Genomic DNA, 12,671 nt, shown 5'->3' on the forward strand with positions numbered 1-12,671 from the left:
TATAATATTGGCTTTGAGCAAGGACTAAGTGAGGACTGCAGATGCTGGAGATCAGAGCTTAACAATGTGTTGCTGGAAAAGCGCAGCAGGTCAGGCAGCATCAAAGGAGCAGGAGAATCGACGTTATGCCCGAAGCGTCGATTCTCCTGCACCTTTGATGCTGCCTGACCTATTGCGCTTTTCCAGCAACAAATTTTTAAGCTTTGAGCAAGGACTGCCTGTATCACGCACTTTTTGATTTATGATTTGTTTACTTAACAAAGTTGTGAGGCTGATTTGTGCGCTTTAAAAACACTGCAAAGTTATCAGGATTGTACCAACTTCCCAGCCATAATATGTAAATTCCCTGCCACTTTGTTGAGTTTCAGTGAACCATGAATCCTGCAGGCATTTGGAGGATCTCTGGAGTCAACAACCCTGAAAGCAAAATGACAAAATCATTTTCAAATGTTATTTGCACATTACTTTTCCCTGATAGACTTTAAAATCCACAGGTTCTAATCAGATGCAATTTAAACATTTCAGTATCAAGATTAATCCATTGTTATTTTAATGCATTTAACAGTAAGCTGGATAAGTAAAATAGAATCCCTGTAGTGCGGAAACAGGCCCTTCAGCCCAACAAGTACACATCAGCCCTCTGAAGAGTTAGCGATTTTTGAGAAGATTTATAGCTCAGCATGATGATAAGTATGTAAGTTAGCTCGCTGAGTTGGAAGCTTTGTTTTCAGACGTTTAGTCACCATACTAGGTAACATCTTCAGTGAGAGACTTTGGTGAAGTGTATGTTTAGCTGTCACGTGACAAACCAGCATCTACAGAATAACAACAAACACAAACCAAATTCTTAGCTTCAGAAGCAATCATCCCAACACCCACAGAGTTGCATCAAGACATTTCAATGAGTTACATCACACTGCAGCCCCCAAGAACTACAAAAAGCAGAAGAAAAATATCGATACAACGCTTTCAAGAAAAATTCTACCAACAAACACAATTGACTGATTCCTCAGAAACAAACCCAAACAAGCAGACATGACGTAACCAAAAACTACAGCCACAGTACCTTATATCAAAGACATATCAGAAATGACTTCCAGATTACTCAGACCCCTTGGCATCATGGTAGCCAACACACTTAAACAGAAAGTAATGAAACTAAAGAGTCAATTAGATGCTACTAGCAAATCTAATGTCATTTACAAGATACCAAGCAAGAATTGTAAAAAACACTACATCAGACAAACTAGCAGGAAACTTGCCACCAGGATACATGAACACCAACTGGCCACCAACAGACATGACCCACTCTCACTAGTTTCTCAACATACAGACAAAGAAGCACATCACCTTGACTGGGACAACACACACATCCTTGGACAGGTGAAACAAAGACTTGCACGAGAATTCTTAGAGGCCTGGCATTCTAACCAGAACTCCACCAATAAACACATCGCTTTAGACTCTTGGCAAAAAGAACCGGAAATACCATCACCCACCTTAAGAAACCAAGAGCTATAAACAGAGAGGTGGGACATACCACCAACGCTTCATCGGAGACTCTCACAGATGATGTTACCTAGTATAGTGACGAAATGTCTGAAAGCAAATTTTCCAGCTCAACAAGCTAACTTATAAACCTCTGAAGAGTAATCCACCCCAAACCCTTTTCTCTACATTTGCCCCTGACTAATGCACCTAACCTACACATCCCTGAACACTACAGACAATTTAGCATGTCCAATTCACTTAATCTACACGTCTTTGGACTGTGGGAGGAAACCAGAGACATGGGGAGAATGTGCAAACTCCACATAGACAGTTGCCCAAGGCTGGAATTGAACCCAGGTCCGTGGTACTGTGAAACAGCAGTGGTAATGACTGACCCACCATGCCACCTCTATGAATATGAATGAAAACAAGAATACAAATAAGAAATATAAGAAATGCAGTCGATAGAATACATAGAGCATTAGATCATACAGCATGCATCTGTGTTTTAGCTCTGAGTAATTCTAGGTACACTGTACCCTCTGACACCAACGTGAACCCTTGGTACCACTGGAAGCCACCAGGATTGGAAAGTCCTGGCAGTGACAGAGGCTTAGAATTGGGAGCCCGCTTTAGGAGGCCTGGAAATGAGGATGGAGCTCTAGCTATCCTGAAAATGTTTTGATGGGTTATGAGCATTAAGTTCAGGATCTGATTCCCTGCTTTTCGGCCTGTTTGCTCTGAGGTTCCAGATATTACTTAAAGGCTGTACTTGGTGACTATTTGTAAATGTCATAGGGATTGAAGTTAAGCATAGCGTAGGTAAATGCATTAATTGAGACATCCACCTGAGAGGGTAAACAAGGCTTAAAGATGACACAATGTAATCATGTTTAAGCCCTTAGAGTAAGCATTGAGCCTGTAACCTCCTACCTTGAATTCAAAAGGGTTACAGTCAAACTAAACTGATATATGCTAAGCTATGTGATTACCTTGGACCCTTTGTTGTTCCATTAAATGATGACTTGATGAGGAATTCCAGCAGATTATGTTCCTCGTTGAGTTGTTGTTGAATAGTTTGTATTGTTCTGCAGGTAAATGTAAGTTTTCAGATTAGTTCTGTAAAGGATCTAAATTCCTGTTTCAATAAGGGCAGATTATCAAAATGCCAACATGAAGAAAATAACTTTAAAAACATACCTCTGCCAGGCTTTCTCCTTTTCTGTGAGTTCAAAGCAGGTCTAAATATTTTTAAAAGTATATGATATATTATGTTATAATTCCACTCCTTGGAAAAATGTGAATAGATGAGATTGATGAAACAACAGCAGCTTTCATTTATATAGCATTTATAATGCAGTGAAACATCCAACGGCACATCATAGGAGGGTTATCTGACAAAATTTGACACGGAGCCACATAAAGAGAAATTGGAACAGGTATCCTACAGCTTAGTCATAGAAGTAGATTTAAAGGAAGGACTTAGACTAGAGGGGAGGGGAGAGGCAGAAGTTGCACATTAACAGGGCCTGTACCCAGCCATCCCTCTTTATTTCTTTTCCTCTGTGCCAATCTCCAAGGATCTTGCACTGTAGCGTCTTCTGGACCGGATGTCAGTGCTGCATATAGCTTAGAGGGAACATTGGCTCCTCCAAATCTCATAAAAGCAAGCTGTGAGTCTGCTTGCACACGCACACCAAAGAGAAAAGTGAAGCTGATAAAAACTTACTGGCTCATACTGAAGGTCTCCAGACTCACCAACCCTGATTTCTGTCTGATCAATCATGTCTGCTCCAACATCTTTGGATAACAACATAGAACAACAGAAACAGGAATGACCTTGCAGGCATTTTTTTTTAATTTTGATACACTGTTTCCTTCTACACCTTGTGCTTATTTAGATTCCACTTAAATGCTTCAATATTGTTTCAAATGCTCTTAACAACGTTTCAATTTCTTGAACCTCTGGATCATTTTAAAGGTCTCCATAATGTGAGTCCTTAGCCTCTTCCTTTCTAGGGAAACGATTTAGCCTGTTCAACCTTTTCTAACAAGTAGAACATGTTAGATTTTATTCTGTTTCCTCTCAAGTTGTGGATACTATCGTCGAGAGCTCCATTTATTCTCATTGCTCATGGTCTTAAGAAAGAGGGACCTTTCTGGGCCACTTCAGAGATCAGTTAAGAGTCAACCAGGTTTGTTGTGGAATTGAGATGCAATTGGCCCAGTCAATAAGGATATTGGTGAATAATTTGAGCTTTAGTAATGCAATGAAAAAAATAATTATTATTGACACCAAAATAACTATGAAAATATATAATTGCAATGAAATCTTCTGGTGAATTTTAGGGAAATGAATCTACCACCTACACCTGGACTGGCCAACAGCTTACTCCAGTCCCAGCTAGGTGTTAATGCATAATGCCCTCTTAGCAATTTGGAGTAGGCACGAAATACAATGCCATCCATACCTACACATATTGAAGGCATATTGAAAACAAAATTGAATAGCACATAGCCTCAGAATCTATATATAAAATTGGAATCCATGATCCTGTATATCCTATTGCACTACTAGATAACTTTGATTATATTCAAGATTATAAAGAAAGCCCATGCAAACCTCCAAATTCACAGATCCCCTGTTTCAGGTTAATACAGTATGGAATAGAATTGAATTGAGTTGTAGCCTGGCTGAGGGACCATAATTATATCAACTGCTCTTAGGCATCACTCAGCTAAACCTTTAATGTAACACCTTATGTTTTGAAAATTTGAGACCATGGATTCTAAAATAGAGGAAAAGTTGATTTCGGCTTTTCAGTTCTATGAAGATCTAATCCTTATTTTAACCGTCGGGAAGTAATTTTAAATCTTGAGTTCAAACAGCATTGACAAGCATTCTGTGAATTCAGTGAAATGATCAGCAAGCTGTCTTGGGGGATAATTGCTAAAGTGAGTTTTAAAACCATGAAAAAGAGAGAGAGAGGGAAAGATCGAGAGGAACCAGAGCAGATTCATGCAGCAAGGAAGGCCCATACTAGCAGAGCTGCTGCCATTAGTAGTCTCCAAATAGTAATAGCTGGGAGAATCCTGAGTTGTCCAAAGCTAAGTGAGAAGAAAAGCTTCAGAAGCAGAAGGCTTGAGGATGTCAAAGAGGAAGATATGTTACAGAGCTATTGAAGATGTGAGTTTACATAATCCATACTAAAGAACAGTGAGTTGAGTTTGCAGTTTGCTTTAAGGACCGCATTGAGAGACAGCAACTAGACAAACTATCATCTAGTGAATGCAAAGCAATTTAAGGAAGGTAGCCAATTACAACCATGTCAGGTGAGCAAGAGGCTTTAATGTGAAGGTGTGGGTGACTTTTCAATGAGGGTTGAGTGTCTGTAAGGGTCTTGTTAAAATAAAAGAACTTAATCTTTCTTTCTGATGCAGAGTATTAAGAAATGCATCAAGATCTACTTCAAATGTACCCAATGATAGAGCTTCCACAACTCTCTTTGTAGCATATTCCAAAGATTCCCACCTTCTAGGTTAAAAAAATACCCCTCATCTTGATCCTAAGTGGCTTCCCACATTTAGAAATTGTGTACCATGTTTATAGACTCCTCAGTTTGGGAAACATCTGTCTTGTTTATCCCTTTAAATAACTTGTAATTTTCAATGAGCTATGCATATACACATCCATATTTGTCTATAAGAACTTTTAACAGAACTTGTACATCTACAATTCTCTTCAAGACTCTTTATCTCAATTAATTTAAAGACATACCTTCAACTAATAGAAACACTTTTCCTTTTCTGTCTTACCTATGTTATACACCTTTATCCAATCATCCCTCAACCTCCTTTGCTCAAAGTACAACCTTGACTCCACACTAAATCCTGTAGTTAAGTTCCCTCATCCTGGATTATTTGGCTGAATCTACTCTACTTCCCCGCAAAGGTCTTCAGATCCTCTTGAACAGTCTTTGCAAAATTGTACCAGATACTTACAGTCACATTGCATGGCCACTGTGATATCAAGATTTACTTGGAGCTTGCTGAAAAAAGAATGCAAAGTAGATTAGAAATTTGTAATATCAGAAGGATTTAATTTCCACAGTGGGGTCTTGTGATTGGATGCCATAACCTCAACATAAGTTGCGTGATGAAGAGACAAGCTCCTGTTACAATATAGCCTTAAGAAGTTTCCGTCTCTGACAGTGAAAATATCTCAAACTGTTTTTTTCTTTCCTAAGATTTAATTATGTAGTCAATGTGATGGGCCTATGCCATCTATTTATGCATTACCAATGCCTACAATCTTGGCATTACCAATGTCCATAGTCTAAATATCCTCAGGTTAGATGGTGTAGTGTTGGGCTTAAAAATGCTATCTCCAAATCTAACTATTAAGGGTTAATTGTTAACTGATTTTAAATACAACACAGCAGCAAATATGGTGCCAGTTTATCATCCTACCCTGTCTGTTTGGGGATATGCTGTGGACACCTGTGATTTATGACAAATGGTGATAACAACAAACAGAGCTACCAGGAAGGTGATTATGACCAATGTCCAGAGGTCTAGTATGCCCCTTCTATACCATTGCTTTTGAACCATGTACGTTGCAGAAAAGCGGGAGTACTTGCAAATACAGGAAGTTACCACCCAATAATGCAATCATTCACAAAACTTTTCCTCACTATCTGTGTAAGACCAGCACTCATGTTTTCAATCTTAATGATAAGCGAGAGGAATCATCTGTCAAATTATGTAGTGATAAAATTTATCATCTATGATGCAATTGGACATAACACTATATAATCAAAGAACAGAAGGCGATAATCATGTATTGCATCACCAATCAATTGAGTAGGGTACCGTTGCACACGGCATTTAAGAAATTACAGGCTTTCCTTGCACAGCATCAACAGACAACATGGCCTGATTTACAGCCAAGACAAATTGATTCACATAGCCGACAACTTAGGAATCCTTACTGTGCATCATTGGTGGGGCATATTTAAGGGGTGCTCACCTAAAGCTTCAGCAGTACACTTACTCTTATGTCATCCAATAGTTATAATATTGTTAATTGTTTGTTTCTTGTTTTATGTACCTGTGCAGTGGCCTGTTAACTATCACTGGGCGGCACGGTGGCACAGTGGTTAGCACTGCTGCCTCACAGCGCCAGAGACCCGAGTTCAATTCCCGACTCAGGCAACTGACTGTCTGGAGTTTGCACATTCTCCCCGTGTCTGCGTGGGTTCCCTCCGGGTGCTCTGGTTTCCCACAGTCCAAAGATGTGCAGGTCAGGTGAATTGGCCATGCTAAATTGCCCGTAGTTAGGTAAAGGGGTAAATATAGGGGAATGGGTGGGTTGCGCTTCGGCAGGTCGGTGTGGACTTGTTGGGCCAAAGGGCCTGTTTCCACATTGTAAGTAATCTAAACATGTGTAACCAACTTACAGCTATTAAACAGTGTTTGTACAAGGCGTCGGTCATCTGTTTTGAAGACGTTGAACGGTGGTGTGAGGTGTTAGGCTTAGAAATGGTGTCTCCAAACCAGACGATTATGGGTTAACTGGATATGACTGAACTAAAATGGAAAACTACGTGAGAAATAAGCCTTGTGTAAAAACAGCCTGTCTTGTTGTGTGAGGTAACTGCATGACTTTGGCTGGGTAGGAGACAGAATGTTGTGCAGTTAACAGGTGCCACGTATAAGTGTTTTTCAAATTAATTCCTGCGTAATGGAATGCTTGGAAAAGTACTGAGAGTACAATGAATGGTGATACACCACGTAACATTAGATTCTGAAAAGTATTAACATCAGGGACTTTGCTGCACTTGTTAAACTTTCACCATTTGGCTAAAGTTAGTAAGATTGTTGCCCTTTGAGATAGAGCTCCAAGTGCCGCTGTCACCAAGTTCCCAAAGGGCTGAAAGGCAGTGTGAGACTCATGGAATCACAGAATCCCTATAGTGCAGAAAGAGACCACTTGGCCCATTGAGTCTGCACTGACCGTCTGAAGAACATCTCACCCTATCCCTGTAACCCTGCATCTACCCTGGCTAATCTACCTAGCATGCACATCCCTGGACATGATGGAGCAATTTACCTGGTACATATTTGGACTGAGGGAGGAAACTGGAATACCTGGAGGAAACTGATGCAGACACGGGGAGAGTGTGCAAACTCCACACAGACAGTCGCTCGAGGCTGGAATCAAATCCAGGTCCTTGGCAGTGCTAATCACTTGCTACACTCACTTGTTTAACATATATCTCAATTGTTTGACCTAACCACTTAGCTTTAGCATCTGTATATAGTATAAATTGAAAATTAATTCATATCTTTTTTAGGTACTTCAACCTAATACATTGTTATGCAGATCTTTTTGTAATCATTTTGATCAGACCTGTTTGGTATTTCCAACCTACAGAGTCTAGACACTGTCAATGCCTGCAGAATAAAGACTTATTGCATAACACATTGTAAGCCACACCAATGCCAACTATCTAGAAAGCACCCAACTCTTTGTTTATGTACCACTAATAACCACAATCTAGACGCCACTAATTGCCACTCCTGAGAGAACGACTGTTTCCTACAGTCAAGGTCATTAGAAACAAGAGGGCTACCCATTGATAGCATATTAATTTAAAAGATCAGAGAAGAGGAGACAAAATTGTTGTGGATTAATAAATCATTTTTTTTAAATCAGTACTAGAATGCACAGCTTGTACCATCTCACCAAGGCTCATTTCACAGCACCATTCAGACCTGTGATTTCTCTGACCAAGGGGAACAAGGGCAGCAGGTAGTTGGAAATACCACCACCTCATATTACCATCAAAACGATACACTATTCTGACTTGGAACTGTATCACTGGTCTTTCACTGTTACCATATCAAAATTCTGACACTTCCTTCCTAAAAGCACTGTGAGTGTTCTTGCAGTCATGGTTTGAAAAACAATTCAGCACTGCTTTCTCAGGAGTAATGATGTGGAGAAGCTGGTGTTGGACTGGGGTGGACAAAGTTAAAACTCACACGACACCAGGTTATAGTCCAACAGGTTTATTTGGAAACACTGCTCTACCTGATGAAGGAGCAGCGTTCTGAAAGCTAGTGCTTCCAAATAAACCTACTGGGCAATAACCTGTTGTTGTGTGATTTTTAACTTTCTCAGGAGCAATTAGGGATGGACAATGATTGATGGACGAGTCAGTGATATACACATCTGGGAATACATTTTTAGAAATCCAAAGAGACTAAGAAAGAAGAAGATTTTGGTAAGAGTGAATGTTTGATACTCTACACCTGTATCATACAATGGCATGGACGAGTTGGACCAAAGTGTCTAGACAGTGGATTTGAATCAGCACATGCTTGGAGGGCTGAAGGGCCTGTTCCTGGGCTGTAAATTTTCTTTGTTCTTTGTTTTTGTCTGTTTCCATGTTATATATCTCTATAGCTCTATGATTCTATACCAACTTTCCTTTGATGGCATCTGTAAACAAGGTAATCATACCTGGAAATATTTGTGTCAACTTGATAGTTGTATTGTATCCAGCTGTCTTGGAAATAAGAGAATTCTCCAATAGCTAGGATGGCAATTAATGTGAAGGTGAGCAGTGAAACTGCAAAACAAAACAAGGTTCCTACTCACTGTGTTGTGCAGATACATTAATGAGTCTATATCAATATTGTGAAGATTAGATTATTTTTATATCCTGACTCTCTTGTAAATTCATTGAAGGACTGTTGATAATACCACAAATTGTCCTCAATATCATCATTGTTGAGATAAACTATCAGCTCAGCGAGCAAACCTACATCCAAAACTAACAACCTTGCTGTCACCTTATTATTTTGACACTATGTCAACATACAGATAAGTCTGATATTAAGCCAGTCTCTGCAATCTTGTTGTCATATTTGATCGCGAAATGTCCTTAAGCCCCCACATTCATGGCACTGCCTAGTTCCACCTCTGTAATATCTGTCAACTTGACCCCTGTGTTAGTTTATCTGCTGCTGAAACCCCTTTCTGTCTCTTTATTGTGTCCAGACTGCCTATTACAATGCTATTTTGACTAGTTATCCATATCCAACACTCAGACATTCAAGAACATTCACAAATCGACTTCCCGTGTTTTAAATTTCACTGAGTCCCATTGACCTCTCATCCTTTTGCTTGCCTGCCTACATTGGCTCCAGGTCAAATAGTGTTTTTATTTTCAAATTTACATCATTGTTTCCAGATCTCTCAACGGCCAGACCCCTCATTGGCTTAAAAACTCTTCTAGTTTTACTCTCTTTCAAGAACTCTGTGCTCTTCCAATTCCAGATTCTTTAAAATCATTTTATCTTCAGGGGCTGTGCAGTCAGCTACCTGGATTTTAAGATCTGGAGCCTCTATCCATAAACTTTCTTGACCGTCTACCTCTCAATCCTCCTTTAAAACTCCTTCAAACCTTCCTCTTTGACCAAGCATTTGGTCATCTTACTTAATAAATCCTTAATTGGCACAGTCACAATGTAATTTGAAATGCTCTTAAGGAGATCCTTAAGACATTTTGTTATGTAAAGGCATCGCATGAAGATAGGTTGTTGTAGTCTGCATGCAGTTATCTAGTAAATTGTGGTCTGGAACATGTTTGCAGTGTTTACCAGCTCATCTAGTCCCAACTCTTCAATGTTACTGTAATACAGATCCTGAACTCAGTGGTAAGTTGGGAGTGTGAGAAATACATTCAAAATTTTGGAGCAACCAGTTGGATACCAGGGAGAGCAAAGTGTTAAAAAAGTGTAAATGCTAGGAGCAGGTAACACATTGCATCATGGAATAATACAGAACAGAAAAGACCCTTTGGCCATCGGGTCTGCACCGATAAAATAACGACTTTAAATCTACGTTACTTCAACTTTCTCGCACTTGGTCTTCTAGGCAATTTCAACATCTCACATTCTAAATGTTGCCTTTAATGTCACATACTTGGTAGCACATCATGGATGTCATATTCTAGATGACACATTTTGTTGGAGATGCGAAATGATCTTAGAAATAAAAAGAAAAAGCTAATCATTTCATCCTAGGTCCTTGACATAAAAACAAGTTACTATTCATTTAAAACCTGAAAGAAGCTCTGAAGGAAAGGCCTCAAGCTTTAGTGTGTCCCTCAGCACGTAGCCCTGCGTATCTGAATATGCCAGGCTGCAACACTCGGTTAGTGTCAACTCTTTTCTCTGGATGACCAACAAGTCTTGGGAAGACCAAAGAGTGTCTTTCATGAGTTGGTGGTTGTCTATAAACAGTCAATGTTTGTCTTGGTGTGCATCCCAGGAACAGCCTGTTGAGTTCTGAGTCCTACACCACAGAACTGCTTGGGATGAACCTTGAACAAACCCCACTGCACCTTTCTCCAGCCCACCTTTGCAAAAGTACATTCCAGCAGGAGATTGCGACAGTCTCTACCACCCCCGGCCTCCAACCCCTTCAGTCACATCGAGGGCAACGTGCAGTGGCACAGACCAACTGGGTGTTCAAGGAGGATCTCACAGGGAGTGCCCTTCTCACCACCAGCCAAGCGATATCTTGGTGCTTGCTGGCAAGTTCTGGTGATGAGGCATTCTGCCAAATGACTTTGACAGTTTGCTCAGAGAAGCATGCAGCGGGATCCACCCTCTCCTTTTCCTGCATGGTCTCAAGGATGCCACATGTTGACCACTTCCTGATGGACTTGGGGTCAAATGTGTTTTTCTTTCCAAATTTCTCCATGGAGGACAAGTGATATGGAACAGTAAAATAGGATCTTGGTCAGATGAGCCAATGGGCTGAGGAGTGGCAGTTGGAGTTTAATTTAGATAAATATGAGGTGCTGGATTTTGGGAAAGCAAATCTTAGCAGGACTTATACACTTAATGGTAAGATCCTAGGGAGTATTGCTGAACAAAGAGACCTTGGAGTGTAGGTTCATAGCTCCTTGAATGTAGAGTCGCAGGTAGATAGGATAGTGAAGAAGGCGTTTGGTATGCTTTCCTTTATTGGTCAGAATATTGAGTACAGGAGTTGGAAGGTCATGTTGTGGCTGTACAGGACATTGGTTAGGGCATTGTTGGAATATTGCGTGCAATTCTGGTCTCCTTTCTATTGGATGGATGTTGTGAAACTTGAAAGGGTTCAGAAAAGATTTACAAGGATGTTGCCATGATTAGAGGATTTGAGCTATAGGGAGAGGTTGAATAGGCTAGGGCTGTTTTCCCTGGAGTGTCGAAGGCTGAGGGGTGACCTTTTCGAGGTTTATAAAATCATGAGGGTCATGAACAGGGTAAATAGACAAGGTCTTTTCCCTGGGATGGGGGAGTCCAGAACTAGAGGGCATAGGTTTAGGGTAAGAGGGGAAAGATATAAAAGGGACCTATGGGGCAACTTTTTCATGCAGAGGGTGGTACGTGTGTGGAATGAGCTGCCAGAAGGTGTGGTGGAGGCTGGTACAATTGCAACATTTAAAAGGCATGTGGATGGGTATATGAATAGGAAGGGTTTCAAAGGAAATGGGCCGGGTACTTGCAGGTGGGACTAGATTGGATTGGGATATCTGGTCTGCATGGACGGGTTGGACTGAGGGGTCTGTTTCTATGCTGTACATCTCTATGCCTTGCTGATCTTTGAGTGGCCCTATTCCCTTCCTAGTTACCCTTTTGTCAGAGAGTCATAGAGATGTACAGCATGGTCCTTGTAAAAACCCTTTGGATTCTCATTAACTCTATTTGCTAAAGCTATCTCATGTCCCCTTTCTGCCTTCCTGATTTCCCTTTTAAGTGTACTCCTACTGCCTTTATACTCTACTAAGGATTCACTCGATCTATCCTGTCTATACCTGACATATGCTTCCTTCTTTTTCTGAACCAAACCCTCAATTTCTTTAGTCATCCAGCAATCCCTATACCTACCAGCCTTTCCTTTCACCCTGACAGGAATATACTTTCTCTGGACTCTCGTTATCTCATTTCTGAAGGCTTCCCATTTTCCAGCCATCCCTTTACCTGTGAACATCTGTCTCCAATCAGCTTTTGAAAGTTCTTGTGTAATACCATCAAAATTGGCCTTCCACCAATTTAGAACTTCAACTTTTAGATCTGGTCTATCTTTTTCCATCACTATTTTAAAACTAAGAGAA

The 12,671-nt window shown here is 40.4% G+C and overlaps 1 protein-coding gene across 4 annotated transcripts in view; it reads right to left on the reverse strand.

The window, feature by feature from the left end:
• Positions 1–12,671, reverse strand: part of LOC140493727 (endoplasmic reticulum-Golgi intermediate compartment protein 2-like) — a 79,380-nt gene that overhangs the window by 63,744 nt on the left and 2,965 nt on the right. For 2 of the 4 annotated variants that reach the window (XM_072592525.1, XM_072592524.1), the window contains exons 2-7: positions 9,020–9,128; positions 5,494–5,540; positions 3,221–3,291; positions 2,692–2,732; positions 2,484–2,579; positions 322–417 (exon numbers count right to left, since the gene is read on the reverse strand). In XM_072592525.1, coding sequence (XP_072448626.1) covers positions 322–417; positions 2,484–2,579; positions 2,692–2,732; positions 3,221–3,291; positions 5,494–5,540; positions 9,020–9,128 — 460 coding nt within the window. The remainder of the gene's footprint in view (positions 1–321; positions 418–2,483; positions 2,580–2,691; positions 2,733–3,220; positions 3,292–5,493; positions 5,541–9,019; positions 9,129–12,671) is intronic. The other 2 variants (XM_072592526.1, XM_072592527.1) reach the window with 2 other exon arrangements.

The sequence above is a fragment of the Chiloscyllium punctatum genome, chromosome 22, assembly GCF_047496795.1.
Source record: "Chiloscyllium punctatum isolate Juve2018m chromosome 22, sChiPun1.3, whole genome shotgun sequence".
Taxonomy (NCBI): Eukaryota; Metazoa; Chordata; class Chondrichthyes; order Orectolobiformes; family Hemiscylliidae; genus Chiloscyllium; species Chiloscyllium punctatum.